General features: G+C 43.2%; 7 protein-coding genes across 8 annotated transcripts; 4 read left to right on the top strand and 3 right to left on the bottom strand.

The window, feature by feature from the left end:
• Positions 1 to 344: 344 nt before the first annotated feature.
• Positions 345 to 7,961, bottom strand: LOC127566055 (endoribonuclease Dcr-1). The gene is made up of 6 exons (XM_052007543.1): positions 7,016 to 7,961; positions 5,411 to 6,957; positions 4,897 to 5,193; positions 3,247 to 4,834; positions 1,031 to 3,183; positions 345 to 971 (listed from the first exon to the last, which is right to left on the bottom strand). Exons 1-6 carry the CDS (start codon positions 7,821 to 7,823, stop codon positions 561 to 563), a joined length of 6,804 nt encoding a protein of 2,267 aa, XP_051863503.1. The 5' UTR covers positions 7,824 to 7,961; the 3' UTR covers positions 345 to 560.
• Positions 7,962 to 8,081: 120 nt separating this feature from the next.
• On the top strand, positions 8,082 to 10,052 carry LOC127565864 (uncharacterized). The gene is made up of 5 exons (XM_052006610.1): positions 8,082 to 8,123; positions 8,398 to 9,118; positions 9,176 to 9,784; positions 9,844 to 9,897; positions 9,954 to 10,052. The coding sequence occupies exons 2-5, from the start codon at positions 8,420 to 8,422 to the stop codon at positions 10,035 to 10,037; spliced, it is 1,446 nt and encodes a 481-aa protein (XP_051862570.1). The 5' UTR covers positions 8,082 to 8,123; positions 8,398 to 8,419; the 3' UTR covers positions 10,038 to 10,052.
• Positions 10,053 to 10,079: 27 nt separating this feature from the next.
• LOC127565863 (protein vreteno) lies at positions 10,080 to 12,764 on the bottom strand. 2 transcript variants are annotated; one of them, XM_052006608.1, is made up of 6 exons: positions 12,681 to 12,764; positions 12,228 to 12,518; positions 11,740 to 12,165; positions 10,803 to 11,622; positions 10,561 to 10,742; positions 10,080 to 10,500 (listed from the first exon to the last, which is right to left on the bottom strand). In XM_052006608.1, exons 2-6 carry the CDS (start codon positions 12,509 to 12,511, stop codon positions 10,167 to 10,169), a joined length of 2,046 nt encoding a protein of 681 aa, XP_051862568.1. In that variant the 5' UTR covers positions 12,512 to 12,518; positions 12,681 to 12,764; the 3' UTR covers positions 10,080 to 10,166. The 2 variants fall into 2 exon arrangements, with proteins under 2 accessions (XP_051862568.1, XP_051862569.1); XM_052006609.1 differs by lacking the exon at positions 12,681 to 12,764 and having other exon boundaries at positions 12,228 to 12,619.
• A 14-nt stretch (positions 12,765 to 12,778) lies between these two features.
• Positions 12,779 to 13,710, top strand: LOC127565866 (chromobox protein homolog 3). Its single transcript, XM_052006612.1, has one exon. It carries the CDS (start codon positions 12,888 to 12,890, stop codon positions 13,605 to 13,607), a length of 720 nt encoding a protein of 239 aa, XP_051862572.1. The 5' UTR covers positions 12,779 to 12,887; the 3' UTR covers positions 13,608 to 13,710.
• LOC127565865 (mitochondrial GTPase 1) lies at positions 13,704 to 14,787 on the bottom strand. Its single transcript, XM_052006611.1, has 2 exons — positions 14,546 to 14,787; positions 13,704 to 14,470 (listed from the first exon to the last, which is right to left on the bottom strand). Exons 1-2 carry the CDS (start codon positions 14,742 to 14,744, stop codon positions 13,704 to 13,706), a joined length of 966 nt encoding a protein of 321 aa, XP_051862571.1. The 5' UTR covers positions 14,745 to 14,787.
• A 322-nt stretch (positions 14,788 to 15,109) lies between these two features.
• LOC127565927 (mitogen-activated protein kinase kinase kinase 7) lies at positions 15,110 to 16,648 on the top strand. The gene is made up of 5 exons (XM_052006863.1): positions 15,110 to 15,406; positions 15,463 to 15,762; positions 15,822 to 16,001; positions 16,289 to 16,424; positions 16,485 to 16,648. The coding sequence occupies exons 1-5, from the start codon at positions 15,368 to 15,370 to the stop codon at positions 16,646 to 16,648; spliced, it is 819 nt and encodes a 272-aa protein (XP_051862823.1). The 5' UTR covers positions 15,110 to 15,367.
• Positions 16,649 to 16,750: 102 nt separating this feature from the next.
• Positions 16,751 to 17,661, top strand: LOC127566162 (uncharacterized). Its single transcript, XM_052007904.1, has 3 exons — positions 16,751 to 17,087; positions 17,147 to 17,351; positions 17,413 to 17,661. The coding sequence occupies exons 1-3, from the start codon at positions 16,873 to 16,875 to the stop codon at positions 17,587 to 17,589; spliced, it is 597 nt and encodes a 198-aa protein (XP_051863864.1). The 5' UTR covers positions 16,751 to 16,872; the 3' UTR covers positions 17,590 to 17,661.
• Positions 17,662 to 17,674: the final 13 nt, after the last annotated feature.

Below are 17,674 nucleotides of genomic sequence, written 5' to 3'. Positions count from 1 at the left end.
CTCCACCGCCCCACCCCATTACCACATAATTCCACTCGGTTATAAATAATGTAAATATTTCGGCCAATCCATTTCCGTTCCAAAGTTCATCGAATTCAATCAACTAAGTAAAGAAACAAAAAACAAAAACAATTGAGCATTGTTAGGCCCATATTAACAATTACTAAGAATCTAAGTACTCATAAACAAACACACACACACATAAAATACATAAAATAAATAGATTTAGTTTGTCATTCCATAATCAAAATTTATTCACGATATGTACCAACCAAATACATAACCCACTAATGTATATGACATCCACAAAGGTTATTCAAATGGCATTTTATTTATCTGGAAATCAAGGAGCAAAGCAATATGGTATTTTTTGGGAAGATTGGTATATTTGAATTTAAAAAACAATTAGATGTTGATATGGACACTACATAGCAATCGTTTGTTACATATATTGTATAAAAAATTTAATATTATTGGAGCTTGTTTGCCGTACATATGTACAATCGTATATGAATTGTAAGTAAATATTTCACTACTGAGTTAGTTGCATCATTACATAATTAGTCTTTTTTGGCTATCAAGCCCTGCTTCTTCAATTGTCGCAACGCGCACTTGGCCGCCGTGCATTTGGCAATGCGATAGTTGCGTCCAATGCCACGGAACGTGCCCTTGCAGAATACATCGACGGTGACGCGAACTCGTCGTCCGTCCGCCAGTTTCTCGGGCTTGCCAAATTTGGCCGTCTCGGGCTCCAGCTCAAGCAGCTCGCGTATGGGTGACTTTGGCACAGAATTGCTAAATTGTTCAATCTCCGGCTTCATCATGTTGCTGTAGACCTGCCACACCACATCCAGTGACATGCTGGAGTCTAAAAATATTGCACCTGCAATTGATTCGAATACATCGCCCAATGCCTTGGGCACCTCCACATCTTCCGCATCGTCGCATTCCTCCTCCGACAGCAGATAGTACTAAAATTGATTTAGAATGTTAATTAGTTGTTGTCAATCATTAATTTATCACAACTTACCTCCTCACTGATGCTGTGTCCATTCTCCTGTTGAATGCGCACAAAGCGATCGATGACATCGTTTAGACCCGGCGACAAATGCCGGAAATACTTATGGAAACCGTGTCGCACAGCCAACGAGGCAAAGATAGTGTTGTTCACTAGAGCCGAGCGCAAATCAGTCAATGCACCCGGTGAATGTTGTCTGGGATCCTCGTATAAATGCCGTGTTATCAGATAGTCGAGCACAGCATCGCCCAGAAATTCCAGACGCTGATAGCAATCAGTCAGTCGATTTGGCGTATAACTGGCATGCGTCATAGCCTGCAGCAAATAGGAACGATCCCGGAATCTGTAGCCCAAGCTTGCCTCGAATTCTTCGAAGCCGCTGAGCAAGTGCTCCAGCTCTGCGTTGGCATTGGGTGCAAAATGCAGCAGCGGACTGCGCGGCTTTGGCCAATCCCCATAGACGGTGACCATATTTTGGGCATTTGGCTTTGTGGTGCCCGGTTTACTTGGCTCTTCTTCCGTGGCTTGCTTCAGTTGATAGGGCAGCACACGTACTCCAAGCCAGGCCATGAAGAGCAATGCTCCTCGAGGTCCACACTCGATCAAATAGGCGCCTATCAAAGCCTCTACACAGTCCGCAATTGATTTGTCCGGTATGCTGTGCTGTGACACCAGATTATAGGGTATAAAGCAACTGAAATCGCTGGTTTCATTAGAGTCATCCAGACCAGCAGCATTTGTTGCCTGCTGCTGTGGACCAGTTGTGGGAGCTTGCTCCAAGCTGGCAGCTAATCCCAAAGCCTCCGCTTTTTCGCGCACTAACTCACAGATTTGGGAGCTGCTCAGGTTTTTAATGTCAAGCAGATCGGCCAGCTTCCAGTGATGCGTCGGTATTTTGGCCTCAATCAGCGCCTTCTCCAGCTCCTTGGGCACATAGTAGCACGGTGGCAACCAATTGTCATGCGGTTCAAATTTGGTCGCTATCATATATTCGCCCAATCGCTTGCGTCGTCCCAGACGATACAGATTTAGATTGGCCACCTGCTTGGAGCGCAGATGACTCAGCTTGCCCTCATGGACATTCTCATAGGTGATGTACAAATACGTGGTAATGGCATACTTCAAAAACGAATCGCCAATCGTCTCCAGTCGCTCCAGATTGATGCCATCGTTGGCATTGGACATGGTGAGTGCCTGCAATATGATGCTGGGACTAGGTCCTGGATGTCCCTCTAGCTCTGGCTGATGATCAAAGCTAAAGCTGGCCCCAGGCCAACTGCTTAATGCTGTCGCGGTATTCTTGCTGCCCGACTCTTTATTGATTTCCACTTCCAGCTTAAACTGCAGCTTAAGTTGCTTTTTGCTCAAGTCGAGTCGATCGTGATCGTTGTAGTTGTCAAAGCTATCGCCACAGCCCAACACATCATAGCTTTCATTTTCAGTCTGCTGATGCTTATGCAGCCACTCCATATTGAACTCAATGAGATCGCAGAGCTGCAATTGTCCCTTGGCATCAAGTCTTGCCAGCACTTGCGACTCTGTTACGTATGGCAAAAGTTCCTTGAGCAGCTCCATTTGCAGACAAGCTGCTTCCTGTTCGGCCAGCGATGAGACGCCTTCTTTGCGCTGTAGCGCCAAGTCTTGATCGTGAGGCACCAACATGCCACTGCTCTCAATCTCCGACTTGAAGCGTACAATCGACTGATCATAGTTGGCTGTGCTCTTCTGCGCCGCCTGTTCAAAGTTGTAGCCAATGAGCAGATTCTTGGTCTCCTGGTACTGTCGCTCGTTCGCATTTGTGGCCTGTATGATGGACAGTTGCTTTTGCCGCTTCTCCAGCTCTTGTGCCGTTTCGATGGCTTCCGCTTCGTTCTTTGAGGTGAATTCAATGTGACCAATGTCATCGGCTTCATCATCATCGTCCGAGGAGTAATGGCGAACTGGTCCCACATGATCATCGTCATCATAGCTAGAGCTTAGCGAGTTATCCGAATCGTAATAACTATACTTTGGCTTTGCTTCGGTTTTAGAGCCGCCAGCTCCAGAAGCTGCTCCACGTGGCTTGCGTGGCTGCTGCTGGTTGGAATTGCTGGCCGTCTTCTTAAAGCCACTGCTGTTGCTCACATCCCAGAAGGTGGGAGAACCATAGCGTGTTTGCTGATCGCCTGTAAAAATAAATCCAATATGCTTAAGATTCGTAGAAGTTTAACAACATGTCTTGCACTTACAGAACTTTACATTAGCCGGCAGCTTGGGCAAATAGTCCTCGTCTTCCTCATCTTCATCGCCCTCCGAGAAGCTTGCAATGTCATCGGCCATGTCATTTGACCAGGTACCAATTTCAATGAAGTCATCAGCATTGCCCAACTGCTCTTCGCCTTCAATGACCAATTCAGTGGCAGTCTTGACAGCCTTTTCCAATTGGGGTTCCTCTGCTGGTTCAGCTTCTTTTTCAACCTGCTGTTCCTCGTCTTTGTTGGTGACCTCCTTGTTTGTTTTCTGCTTGGATTCACGTGATTTTTTCAGCACTTCCGATAAACTCCAGCCAAAGTCCAGCATGGGCCACTCGAATGACTCATCGTCGATCTTTTGGCGTCCCAAACCCAGATCAGCGGAAACTTTCTTGCGTATATCATCAGCCAACAGCAGACCATTGATGCGATAGAGAATGCATGGCAAGCATACCGCTGTGCGCCACAAGGAAGCAGGAAACGGATGCACGGTGCACAACTCGGGCACCAGAATTTGCTTCTGCTCGAGATTTTCACGCTTGGCACGCTTCGTTTCTTCAGAGCTCGTGGGCAAGGCGACACCCTTGCGATTCACATAGCGGGGCGTGAGAAAATTCAAGCGAGCACTCGTGTGATCCACATCTAGCAGCGGTTGGGCGGTGTTTTGTATGGTCAGACCATATTTGACCAGATAGTAATGTTTGAAGGTGCGATAATTGTCGCCCGGGAAGCAGCTGAGTGGCGACAAATGCGGACAGATCTCGGCTACATAGAAATACTGTGGTTGATCCTGATTGCGATACCAGGGCATAACGACCGCGTCCTGAAAACGCTGTGCCTCAAACGGTTGTGCTTGCCGCTCGCCCTCGGCCACGGGTTGTGGCATCATGTTACCTGTGGCTTGTATTAGTTCGAGAAATTTCCAGTCAATCAGACGATCATCTTCTGTCGTCCTTACGGTGGGCACAATAAACACACAATTCTCTGTGGAATCGGGATCGAAAAGCATGAGAAACTTTTGCAGTCGTAGCACATTAGTGAACGTATAGTTCAGGAAGACGTTGATGCACTCGATCTGTTCTTGCGTTAGCACAACTCGCTCGCGTGCCAACTCTAGGGACACTTTCACCTCGCCGGAGCGCGTAAATATGGAGAATGCACTCAGCTTCGGAATACGTTTCTGCGTGAGTATGCCAAAACCCTGCTGGGCCTCCTCGGGTGGATAGATTTTACGACCGCGCGTGTTTTGCTCCTCGGGTATCGGACACTGCAGCGTCAGTTGGATAAAATACAAATAGCAGGGTACACCAGCCTCTGGTCGGCAATCGCAAAACTCGGAAGCAATGCGCTTGTAATAGTATTGACGTCGTTTCGTCGTGCCCGGACGTGGCTCATCGTTTTGCAGCACAATCTGCTCATCCTCGGGCTCAAGATCGAAGCATTCCCAGTCCGATTCCAAGGCGCGAAATCCCTCTTTGCCAATGGGCTGCAGCTGATCATCCAATTCGCCTATTCTATGTAGTTCCACGCAGGCCTGCAGCGCGGCCAGGCGACGAGCCAAGGTCTGTGTTGGCATTGGTAAACCCTGGTAAAAAATACAGCAAATTAGTAAAAGTAATAAAATTGTTTAAGGCTGCCTGGACATACAATAATATCATGCTTCAATGGCGAGTTAATGGGCAGTCGCAAGGTGTACTGATAGAGTGTGACACCTTGACGCCCGGAGCGTGCACAGCGCCACAGTGCAGTCAGCTTAGTAAATGTGTCGCTGGGCAAGCGGGCGCAATACTTGTTGACCAGGGCTATAGCTGTGCTGAGATCCACCGAAGCGCCCGTCGTCAGCTGTGGCTTAGGTCGATAGGCCGCCAAGCAGCCTGTGAAGCGCTCTGCCTGCTGCTGCTCGGACTCTGCGGGTTCCGTGTTGGCGCATTTTGAGAGAAGCATCTGTAAGCGAATTATAGGTTAATATAGTATATTTAAAATAATAAAGAAATCGCAACCAGTGCTCATCAACGACACAACTCCCAATCACATTTGAACATTATTCGAGGCCTCTATCGTCTAATCACGAATATACTATATGTACTTAATGGTGTCACAGATGCTTCTTCTAACCTGTTCTTCTACAACAAGTGTTATCTACATTAAATCTCCGTATTACCTGCTCAATCTCGCGATACTGCGCCATTTGATGAACCAGTGCTTGCGTCGTGTTGGCCAGACTTTCATTAGTGTCGCCAGACGAAGTCGTCATCTCCGGCTCTGGCATTGCACTCAGTTCACATTCGAAGCGTTGCTTGGGACGTCGCTCGGCACTTGTGTCACTCGGCGTGGTGTTCGTCAGACTGATGGCTTCATCGCTTGAGTTGCCGCCATCTAATAAACTATTTACTGGCACTTCGTCCTGAATCTCCTGCAACTTGATGTCACATGCCGTGGGTGGCTGATTGCTAAACACCTCGGGATTGAGTATTTTCACAGTGCCACGCGCAGTGCCAAAGGTATAGGGATCCGAAGCTAGAGAATTGGGAAGCGCCGAGTCGTCAGAATCGCTGTCCAACTCCTGCTGTGCCTCATCCGACGATGTGGCGCAAATGAAACGATGACTTTGCTCGTTCAACTGCACTGCAGCGTCAGCTGTTGTTGGTGGCGTTTCATCATAGCTAGGTGCCACAAGCATCACATGATAGGCGGGAGCTGCGCGTGCTCGACCCTTGCATTGCACATAGCTGCGATAGGTGATGGGCGGATCCCAGCGTATAACCAGATTGCATTTGGGTACATCGATGCCTTCCTCCAACACCGAAGTGCCAATGAGCAAATTGCAATCGTGCATACGAAAGCGCTTCAACACCTCCTCCTGGCGTCGATGCTCCTGCTCCGCCTCCTTGGGCTCGGTGGTGGGATCAGCCACACGATCCGTGGTATACTGACAGCGTAAAAACTTGAGATCTGGATCACGCCGGCTCATCTCCGTCAGCAGTTCAAAGAGCACACGTGCCGTATGATTCTGATTGCAATAGATGATTGCACACAGCATTTCGCTGGAATCATGCTGATAGCGATTGTGTCGCCTTGAGTGGACACGTCTTCTCGTGTGCGTCTGTGTGCCGGTTTTGGACTTGCTTGTGCTCGTCGTCGAGGGTTGTGGCAAAGGCGCAGGCTCTTCTACATTAGTCTTAGCAGTCGTCTCCTTTTCTTCTTTGCTCTCTGCCGGTTGCAACAGCTGCTCCAGATTGTTAACAAGCGTACGTGTCTCTGGATTTGGCTGCTCTACCTGCTGTTCCAATAGTTGGCATTTAGTTTTGAGTGCATGCGTCAATTTGTTGAAATCCGCTTGTTCCACCTGATGGCGCATTTTTCGCATTCCATCCGTCTGATGATGCGTCTCGCTTGGCTTAAAGCAACGCAGAACTTTGAGCAGCCGACGCACCTTCGGGCTGGAGTAGCGTTCGATGGTTGAGCGTGGCTCTTCGGCCAGCTGCTTCTGGAATGTTTGATCACAGAGTGCATGGACTTGGACCAAGGCCGTGTTCACCAGACAGAAGAGCAAATAATGCCGTTCGTGTGGTGTCTTCACCTTGAGCTTCTCGATGCGCTGATAGAAATGATGGGCCGCACGCTGTGTGCCCCACGGACCCATCTCATGCAGCACAGCGAGCAGAGAATCGAGTACATTGAGCGGATCTAGCTTGGGATCGGGAATATCTAAAAATAAAAGCCATAATTAAAATATTATACAACATTTACGACGGCAAAGACAAACCCTTCAAATCCTCCATGAACTGATCGGTGCCATAGATCTCGAAGGGATCGTAGCGATGATCATTAAGGAACAATTTATGCGTATTCAGAATGTCGGCTATCACACTGGACAACTGGTCCATTTCAAAGGGAGCACACTGCACAATATACTCCAACGGTTTGGCACAATAACGCAACACCGTGACAATATCGCTTGCTGTCTCTATGCGACACATCATGCGCTGCTCCAATGTATCTAGCATGGCATTCAGCTCTTCCAGCTCACAGCCAGCGCTATGCAATGGTCCGGCCAAGCCCAAGATGCGAGGTCGCTCATCTGGTTGCACGGGCAGCATATATTGCTCGAAGATGGGTAAAATGGTGCGATAGACTGCACTATCATGACAATCCTCGAGCACAATGAGTTGCACTTGGCTTAGCAGAAGCGCTTCCGATTTAAACAAACTAAGTAACGTGTTGGGCTGAAGTATGATGACATTGTATTGCGTCCAGCAATGTTCATCATCAGGTGGCAGCTGCTCCTCGCGCTGCTGCCACACTTTGAGATCGGTGAGATGGGTGAGCATTGTGTACATTGATGTATCCTCCGTATTTAGCTGGCAACTCAAGTAAACGCTTACTTTGCCCGTGTGCCGACCACGTTTGGACATCTCCTGAAGCAGCTTGAGGGCTATAAATTCCTTGGAGCTGCGATGGCCTAGGCAGATGATGGTGTTGCGCTCGAAGGCGGAGGCCAAGAGTTCCACTTGGAAGTCACGCGGCGTAAACACCGTGGTGTGGAGGTTGTTGTCGCACCAATGGAAAGCCATGCTGACATTGGTGTCTGTGTGTGCAACAGGCTGTGAGGCTATTTACTATTACGGAGTTACTACACACAATGTGGATAAGGTGGGCAACAATCCACGATGTGAGAAAAGCCGGCTCGGGTATTTTTTTTTTTTATATCATCGATAGATACATCGATTAATGGCAATGTATTTGGTTGCATCGTGCTTCGTGCGTGCCTATCGCTTCCGATTGTCAGCTGATGTATCGATCAAAGTGCAGTCAGCTGATGTAAATTATCGATAATGTTTGAATACCGCGATTGCCAGTCGGATTTTGTTATTGTGTAGGTTAAAATACATTTTATTTCGTTATTATCTTTTTCAATTTCTTTATTATGAGAAAATTAAAATTAAGAAAAAAAAACACAAATTGAAAAATGAAGATTCAACAATAAGACAAACAATTCGTACCAGATGTAGCATTAAAAACGTAGACCAAGACGCACTACAAACGAAGAGCGAAATTGAACTAAGATGATTTTTGTTATATTACAAAAGTTGATTTATAAGATAAATTAAATAAAAAATTAGTATTTTTTATTTTTGTGTTCTATAGTTTTTTTTTAAGAATCCCAATCATGAGGCGTTCCCAAGCGCCCTCAGCACGAAGAGCGGCCAAGCGAGGTCTTCCCCTTGAACCGGAAGTCGCCAAGGAACCGGAGCAGCCAAGCATTCAGATGAAATGGGGTACTTCTGGCGGCTATAGACACTTGGGACCTCGGCGCTATGACGATGCAGAGAATCCACTAAAGGACAAACGCATCTTTCTGGTGCTATGGCGGCAACAGTCTAACAAGAAACACAAGATATGGACAGGCAATGGCACGCTGGAAGTAACTGCAACACGTGCCACATTAAAAGACGAGACAAACAAAACATTGGATGTGCTGACCTTCTTCAAACCGGAGAAATTTCAGGAAAATGCTTTACTAGAAATTGGTATGAGGGATGTTGAGATACAGTTAGAACTGAAGTCTGTGGACGAATGCTTTGCGCAGCGCAAAGAAGAAATAGAAAACTGGTATCGACAGCAAGAGACAGCTACCGGTGAGCTGGTGTCCCAGTCAGAAAATAATTCCATCAGTTATCAGCGGCCGAAGATTATGTTTAAAAAGCCAAAGCAATCGCCAGAGTTACTGGCAACAACTATTAAACCTATAACTCAGGAATCTGAACAACGCATTGAGATCCGCGAATATATTTGCATGCTGTCCCTAGCGGATATCCAACAGCTCGCGCTACAATTGCTTGCCGATCATTGTCGCACTTTAAAAGAAGTAATTATAATATTTTAGACATCAATTAATTACAGCTACATTAGTTCTCTTTTTAAGCAATCATCGGAACTGCTTAGAATCGCCCAACAAATCTGCGATCATCCCGTGCTGCTCAAACATATAGAAGATCATCCATTCGTCTCTCGAATTTTATTGCCCCATTTGCCGCCCTGGCAAGAATTGGGTCTCTACGATTCTGCCAAGTTTGAGTTTGTTCATCTAATGCTGGACAATTTAGTTGTTGCTTGCGGTGAAAAATGTGCAATTGTTGCAACGAGTCAGAGATGTTTGGACATCATCAGGGGTTACTGTCAATCTTGGGAAGTGCCGCACGTACAAGTGGAGAATATAGAGCATGCCGAAAACTTCAATAAAACCGGTGAAATGGATCCATTAGTTGCGCTTCTTGACGCAAATCAGTTGCCATCAATTCGTTTGACTGGCTGCAAAAATATGATACTCTACAACTATAGCACAAGATCGACAGCAACTCGGCTATTGGCAGCAGATGTTGACACACGAATTTATACGCTAATAACTGCTGGCTGCTTAGAGGAGAGAATGTTTCAACAACACTTGGAGCTGGTCGAAAGCAGCGAATCTGTGATAGATTTATTGAACAATCGTGTGAATCCCACTAAAGCACTGCTAGGAGTTGATCACAATGTAGTTACATTTTATATGCATATTTGATAAGTTGGTAAATTAAATTAATTTCTTTGCAGCCTCTAAAGAATTGGAATCAATGGGAGCCACCATTTAGTCAAGAGTTTTTAAAGGTAATATTTATATTATAATCAATTGGTAATATACTACATTACTTTGTATTTTTCAGGAAACTTTTCAAAATGACGAATTGACAACCCTAAGTTTCGTGTTTAGCAAGCAGGAAGAAGTTTTAGCAGGATCAGAAATATAATTCTTAAAAAAAATTATAATTTTTGTAGATTAATAAATTGTATTATTTTAATGTTGATTTAACTGTAATATATTATTTTATATTTGGTTAAGCCATTTGGTTAAGATGTTTTAGACATACTTTGGAATGTTACTCCATCAAGGAGTCAATGCGCAATGAGTAATTATTCTCGTCCTTGTTGTAAATAATCTCGTCACAATTGATAATTGAGCCAGGTACTAGGAGTTTCTCCATACGGGCTAATAGTTCAACACTTGGTTCCGGTTGCCCATTTAAATCGTATTCGGTGGTCATTATAGGGAATGTAAATTGTGGCGGATATGGGCGAATTTTCTCAACATATATTGGCACAATGTTGCCATAATCTATAAATAAGATGCTAGGATAACCATCGCCCACCAACTCCATGCAGAGTCCACGGCACCACTTGCCTTGATACTGCGCAATGCACAATTCATTTTTCCTAATTAAAATTAATCAACATTAATAGAAATGTGTGTTTTGTTAGTGGATATAGTCTTACGGTGGAGCATACGAATCGGTTGTGGATGCTTCTCCATAGTGCTGTATCTCACGATGAATTTGCGAAATCTCGTACGCAAAGTCCAAGGTGGTGCAGTGAACCATACCAAATTTAAGAAAGCTGTTGTCCATTACAACCACATCCAACTTTTTGCCAGTGGGCAAATGAACGTGCTGCAAATACTGCAAATACATAAGCAACTCAAAATAATTTCTCCAGACTAATCTATTCAAAATACTTGCATCCTCTTTAAAACTCGCTTCTGAAAGAGAAGGCTCCACTGGCGTTAAAATAGTTTTAATCAAGCGATTCAAACTGCGATTTAATTCGCTCTCAATTAGAATCACACGTTGCATGCCTTTCGTCTCATCATAATCACTCTTTGCGTACTTCATCACAAATGTGTTGTTTTGGTCCACCTCATACAACATCTCAAGCAGATTGGGAGGGAAGCAACGTTTAGGCACTCCCCGCAATATGACCGGCACAGCATAACGAGGTAAAGCCGCCAAATAAGCGCTGCATTCATAAAGCTTGTCCAGCGTTGTGATCTCCACACTGCCAAAGTCAACACAGACCACATAGATGGCCTTAGCATTGTCCACATTCAGCACCATGGCTCTGACAATGTCCGTCTCAAATTTGTAAATGACAATCTGTCCGCATTGTGGCAATTTCTGCAACTGTGGCAAAGATTTGCCATTAGTCCAGACATCGGCGAGCACTTTGTGGTATGCCACATCAGCGTTTATTTCCGCTGATCGCACATAGATCACATCCGTCTGCTCAAATGCTGTAATCTTCACGCTCGTCCCAGTTGCTGGGAGCTTTATCTTGTTAAACTGCGAGACAATTGTGTCATCAATTAGCGGGGGCTTGCCCGTCTTACAACTCTGATTATGTTGAGAAAGCAGCGCCTCGAAGCAAGTGGGATTGCAGAATGGCATCTGACAGAAACGACAACTGTTGTCGGTGTAGCACTTGCAAGCCAAGCATTTTTTGAACAGCTCCTCTAGCTTTATCTTCCCATCTGATGGTGTTTCCAATAATTGTTTATTAGGGCTAAAAAACAAAGAATTTATATGCCGAAATTATACTTCGTTGCTCTAAAATTGCATTTGAACTGTGATTAGAAGTGTTTTAAAAAATATATATCCATAAGATTGGTGCAGCACTCACATAACAATTCTTCGCCCCGAGCGCAAATGGAGCATAGCCTGATTGTTCTCTATTGCCTTTTGCAACACGTAAGCTCCATGACGTTCCAGCACAAATTCGAATCTAACATTTAGATAACGTGAGCTCGGATCATTGAGAGCCAGCAAAGAGTTTTTGGCCGTGTAATCGGATTTGACAACTATAGGAATCTTGAAGAATTCGGGATGTTTGTTATTCGTTGGCGACACTTGAATAGTGCGGGAACCTATATTTATAGGACTTGAGTCATCTGTAGGTGGGGTTGCAGTGGATACAGCAGCCTCGTTTTCCTTATTTTCCTCTGCTTCAAGATCAGTTGGATCGCATGGTATGGGAATTGATCGAGCCTGCTGCACATTTATGATATTCGGAAATTGACGAATTTTAGTTCTAGCTGCCTCAAGCGAACTACGATAAAAGCGTGTTTGTGTTAATATTCAAATCTCAAAAAATTATTAAAATATTCTTACCACAGGCTATTTAAATAAACGAAATATTGTCGCGATCTAAACTTATATTCGATGTCGTAAATTAATCCATTACCAAAGAAATTCCTCAACAACGTATCCGTTATAAGCTGCGTATCTTTTCGTATAATTAAATAAGGATATTGCATTTGGTTCTTTTTGCAATCCTTTTTTATTTTGGCGTCCACGGTTCCTTCGTTTATATCATCATATTTATTGCATTTCTCATCGTAGAAATCCTCAGCCATAGGATTCCAATCAAACAATTCTCCAATTTTTTCATTCATTTTTTAACTTTAATATTGGAAGAAAATAATTTTTTTTAATTCGAGAAACGTGACTTGAAAAATGACATTCACACAGAAGCAAGGATTATGTTACGCTACGATTTGTGGGATTTTTAAAAATACAGCATTAATTTAAATTAATGAATTTGTAAATTTAAATATTTTTTACGTTATCCTATTAATTTGTGCTTCAGCCGCGGAATATCAAAATGTCCTTACTGCGTCAGAAAATGTATTGCAGCACAATCGATTGTATAGAATCTCTGAGTTATCGAATTTATTGCAACTCTGGTAGCTAATCGACTCGCATCAGCAAATCAATTTGTGTATCGAAGAAATAAACAAACATTTTATTGTAAATTGTTGTTCGCGTAAAATGGTTAAAAACGAATCAAACTTTGTGGTGGAGCGGATTGTGGACAAGCGCATCACTGCTGATGGCAAGGTTGAGTATTTCATCAAATGGCGCGGCTATCCATCGGGGGATAATACCTGGGAACCCGAAGAAAATTGCGACTGCCCTGCACTCATACAACGCTTTGAGGAGACGCGAGCCAAATCAAAGAAACGCGGAGAAAAGAAACCAAAGTGCGAAGAAATCCAAAAGCCGCGTGGCTACGATCGTGGCCTGGAGCTGGCCGAAATTATGGGCGCTACAGATGTCACCGGCGAAATCAAGTATCTTTTGCGGTGGAAATATTGTGATGAATTTGATTTGGTGTCCAGCACCCTGGTGTCCGAGAAGAACCCCGAAATGCTAATCGAGTACTTTGAAAAGATGGCACCCTATACCAGTAACATCGACAAGCTCATGCAGGGTGTTCCACGAGAATTGCGTGCCATCGCTGCTCAAACTGGCTACGCAGTCAGCAGTGCGCCAACCGATACAGTGGAACCTGCCATCTGCAATGTCGAGAGTGATCAAGTACTAAGTGCTGGGGAGGCAAAACAAACTCCAATGGATTTGCCAGTGGTGCCACAGCATGCTGCGGATACAGTTGTAGGTGCGGACATGGATAGCGTTGGAGTGTCCTATTCCATTCCCGTGCCGGGTGTGGGAAACATTGCCATCGATGTTCCCATGGTGGAAAATTAGACAGACAGATTAAATTAGATCGTAACATTTTCATAATTTCATTTATGATATAACTAACAAAATTAATATACTTAAAATATAATTGCCATAGTGCTGCTAAGTACATTGTTCGTCCAAATTAATGGGACCGAATTGACCGGTGCGGAAGAAGCTGATGAATTTACGCGAGGCAGCCAACAGATTGGTCATGACCTCCACCTGGCCATTAAATTGCTTGACGCGATGGAACATGCCTTGCTTATGAGCGTATTCCGCCAGCACCGCGCTGATGTTGTCACTAGGAGCCTGCAGTTCCATTTTCTCTACGTACTCGTAGCGTTTATGTTTGTTTAGCCAGAATAGCAAATAATCCGCTATCAAATCTTCGCCGACAATGTGATCGGGGAGGCAGCCAACTAGCGCCAACTTCATGCCCATCTCATCGTCTGTCACCGAAGGCTGCAGTATGCCGGGCGTATCGATCATGTAAACCGGCGGCGTCTCCTGAATTTTAATGCGTTCACCCACAGCGCGTGTGATGCCAGCAATGGCGCCGACACGAGCTGCACTGCGTTTTTTCAAGTGCACATTGCGCAGCACATTGATGATGGAACTTTTGCCAACATTTGGAACGCCGACAATCATGATGTTGTTCTCGGCACTTTGAGCCCTGTTGAAGCGGCTGCTTTCGGCCACCAATTTGGTGGCAAGCGGCAGAATATCGTGTACGCCATGATTTCGCTGATCCTTGCAGTTGGTGAAGATAATATTCCGAAGTTCGGGTTGTTCCGATTGCAGCTGTTTTCGAATTTCACGTTGTTGTTTAGTAGAGCCCAAGAGGTCGATCTTATTCAGCACCAATATATGTGGCTTGACTCCGTTTCCTGTTAAAGATAGGTATAATATTAGCAATTGGAAAAAATGATGGAGTCAATTATGATAACTATGTTTCTACATACCCGTGATTGTCTCGAAGAACTGCGAATTACGACCGGCAATGGGAATGCGTGCGTCGTGAATTTCAACAATACAATCAACGGTTCGTAGCTTCTGTTGTATCTGTCGCATTCCCTTGGTCATGTGGCCAGGGAACCAGTTGATTCTTTGATTTCGACTGGGCAGACGAAACGCGGTGCGAAATGGATTCACCATCGACATTATTATGATAGTTCCGGCGAAATCAGCTGTTCGCAAGTGTGACGTAACAATTGACCTGTAGATTATCGATATATTTTTTCTAATGCTTGCTTTTACTAGCGATGATATAATTGTAAACAGTTATCGAAATAGTTTTAAGTACTGCTTGCTGTTTACTAGCGGCAATATGATCGCAGCAGCGATTATTTTATTATTACTTGTTTTTGAATTTATAAAATATTAAAACAAATTGTAATTTTATATAGAAGTTTAAATTGTTTAATGCATTAATTTAATTTATTAAAAAGTGATTCCTCTACGGATATCTGCAGCCAAGGCTGACAACAACTGCTTGCTAAGTAGCTAGGGTTGCAGAATAATTACGCTAATGTAGGCGGTTCAAATTGCTTATTTAAAATTATCAGAATAGCTCATGACACATTTTTGATTGTGCCATGTTGACGCATATGAAGGCAATGTGCAGCTAAATATAAAAAATATTGAAGCAAAGAGTTAATATTGCAGTTTTACTCGGCGACGCCGGTCACACTTGAAAATTATTCTTATCTTATCGCTCAAAAATTAATAATTTTTATTTGCTTGCCTGCAAAATTTGCAATCTACATTTCAGTGCAGAATTCAAAATGAATACAATCGATTTTGAGCAAATAACATTGGGTGATGTATGATTCAACATAAAACGTTTGTCATTAAAATATTCACTCATCGCTATATTTAGGAGATCGGATCTGGAAGCTTCGGAAAAGTGTATCAGGCAACATATCGTAATAAAAATGTAGCTGTGAAAAGGATTAATCTGAACGTATCTGATGAGGACTTCGAAAGAGAGTTCAAACAACTTTCGCGAGCTAACCACATCAATATTATATTTTTACATGGCACCGCAATGAATCAAGATGTTCACTATTTAGTTATGGAATATGTGGATGGCGGATCACTTTTTAAATTATTGTATAGCATGCCAAGGGCAACCTATACAATAAATCACATTATTAACTGGGCACTCCAGGCCGCTAAAGTATGAGTACCTTGCGATTAATTCCAATATTGTAGTTAATTATAGTTCTTATTCCCCAGGGAGTTGCTTATCTGCATGCTATGACTCCCAAAGCGGTGATTCATCGCGATCTAAAGCCACACAACATGCTGCTTGACAACAAACATCGTAGCCTCAAGATTTGTGATTTTGGCACAGTTCGATATCTGAGCAGTATGATGACCAAAAACAGCGGCACTGCCCCCTACATGGCACCGGAGGTATTTATGAAGAAAAGCTCTTACTACAGTAAAACCATATATAAAATATATCTTGCCTTTGAGTGAATCGGCTTCATCAATGTGCGTAGCTTAAGATCTCGACAATTTGTTAACTTGGCCATAGTTCATAGTAGAGTTAGAGATGACACCGTGACAACAAGCCGATAGCTAACTTAGAGATGGCACCTTAAGAATATAAATATTTTTAAATCACGAGTTTCTGAAAATTTTTAACTATAAGTTGAGAAATCAGTCCTAAATCTAATTTAATCATTTTTACACAACAGGTTTTCAATGGTCAAAAATACGCCGAAAAATGCGACGTCTACAGTTGGTCGATCACGCTGTGGGAACTGTTTGCACGTAAAATCCCATTCAGCGATTGTTCCAATGAATTAATTGTATGTCAACGGGTTGAAAAGGGTACGAATATTAACTACGTTTATTTTTATGGCAATTCATATGCAATAATAAATATTTCAGGTATTCGACCAGCGTTAGTTGATTTGGAAATTGAGTGTCCCGCTGGGTTGAAAAATTTGATGAACGATGGCTGGCAAACAGATCCTCAACTTCGTCCCACTATGAATGATATTGTTGAAGCCTTGAGCAAATATCCATTTGACTTCGAGCAATTGGGTATATAAAAATCAAAAAAATTTATTTAACTTTATTTATATTGGTTTATTTCATTATCTCGTGTTTACTCTTGTTCTTATAATGAACATTTATATTAATTGTTGTTTTAATCTTAGCAATCTTTTAGAAATTAAATCATTTAAAAACTTCTTGCAACATTTTACATTTGTTCAATTATTTACTCAAAAGTAATTCACAGTTTTGCCAAAATTAAATAAAATTGTGTTTCAAGATGAGCAGAATATTGTCAACGATTTCGGTGCATTCTATTGCCGATGAAAGCGTCATCGATATGAAGGATATATTTCCGAAAAAGTTACCAGAACTACACGTGGGTCCTGTGTACGATGACAATGGTTTCACGCTGAGCGAGAGATTGGCTCTCAGACAGGCTTGGAAAGTAATCAAACCCTTTGAGCGACGCTACGGCAAAGAAATCTATTTTACGTAAGTTAATCGTATACTTGCCATGGTAATGATCTTACAAATTTAATTTATATATTTAGCTTCCTAATGGAAAATTATAAGGTTTTCGAGAATTTTCGATGGAAGGGAAAACTGGATCTGCAACGTTTACACGGACATTCTTTAAATTTTATGCGCTTCCTATGCGCTGTTATTGACCAAAATGATCCAGTTGTATTCCAAGCGATGCTAAATGATATGTACAACATGCACAATCGTTGTCACGTCAATTTCGAGTACATGGAGGTAATCTAATTAAACAAATCAGCAACAATATATTAAACAAATCACATTTTCTTTAATGCAGATACTTGTTAAGGCGTTGATTAGCTATGTGCTCGATAAGCTCCATGATGTTAGATCTGCATCCTTGCAGAGCGGCTTCCAAAAGCTGTTGGACAAGTTTCATACCTTTGTTATTGATGATCGACCCAAGGGAATTACCTATTCAATACGCCCATCCGATGATATCGATGTGTGTTAGCAGTTTCATTGTAATACCGCTTCCGGCAACCAATCAATTTGTTGAAAATAAAGAAAGAAATATTACTTCCAAGTCTTGATCCAAT

The sequence above is a fragment of the Drosophila albomicans genome, chromosome 2R (genome assembly GCF_009650485.2).
Source record: "Drosophila albomicans strain 15112-1751.03 chromosome 2R, ASM965048v2, whole genome shotgun sequence".
Classification (NCBI taxonomy): Eukaryota; Metazoa; Arthropoda; class Insecta; order Diptera; family Drosophilidae; genus Drosophila; species Drosophila albomicans.
Note: the sequence above shows the minus strand (reverse complement) of the source record. Positions and strands in the feature narration are given on the sequence as shown.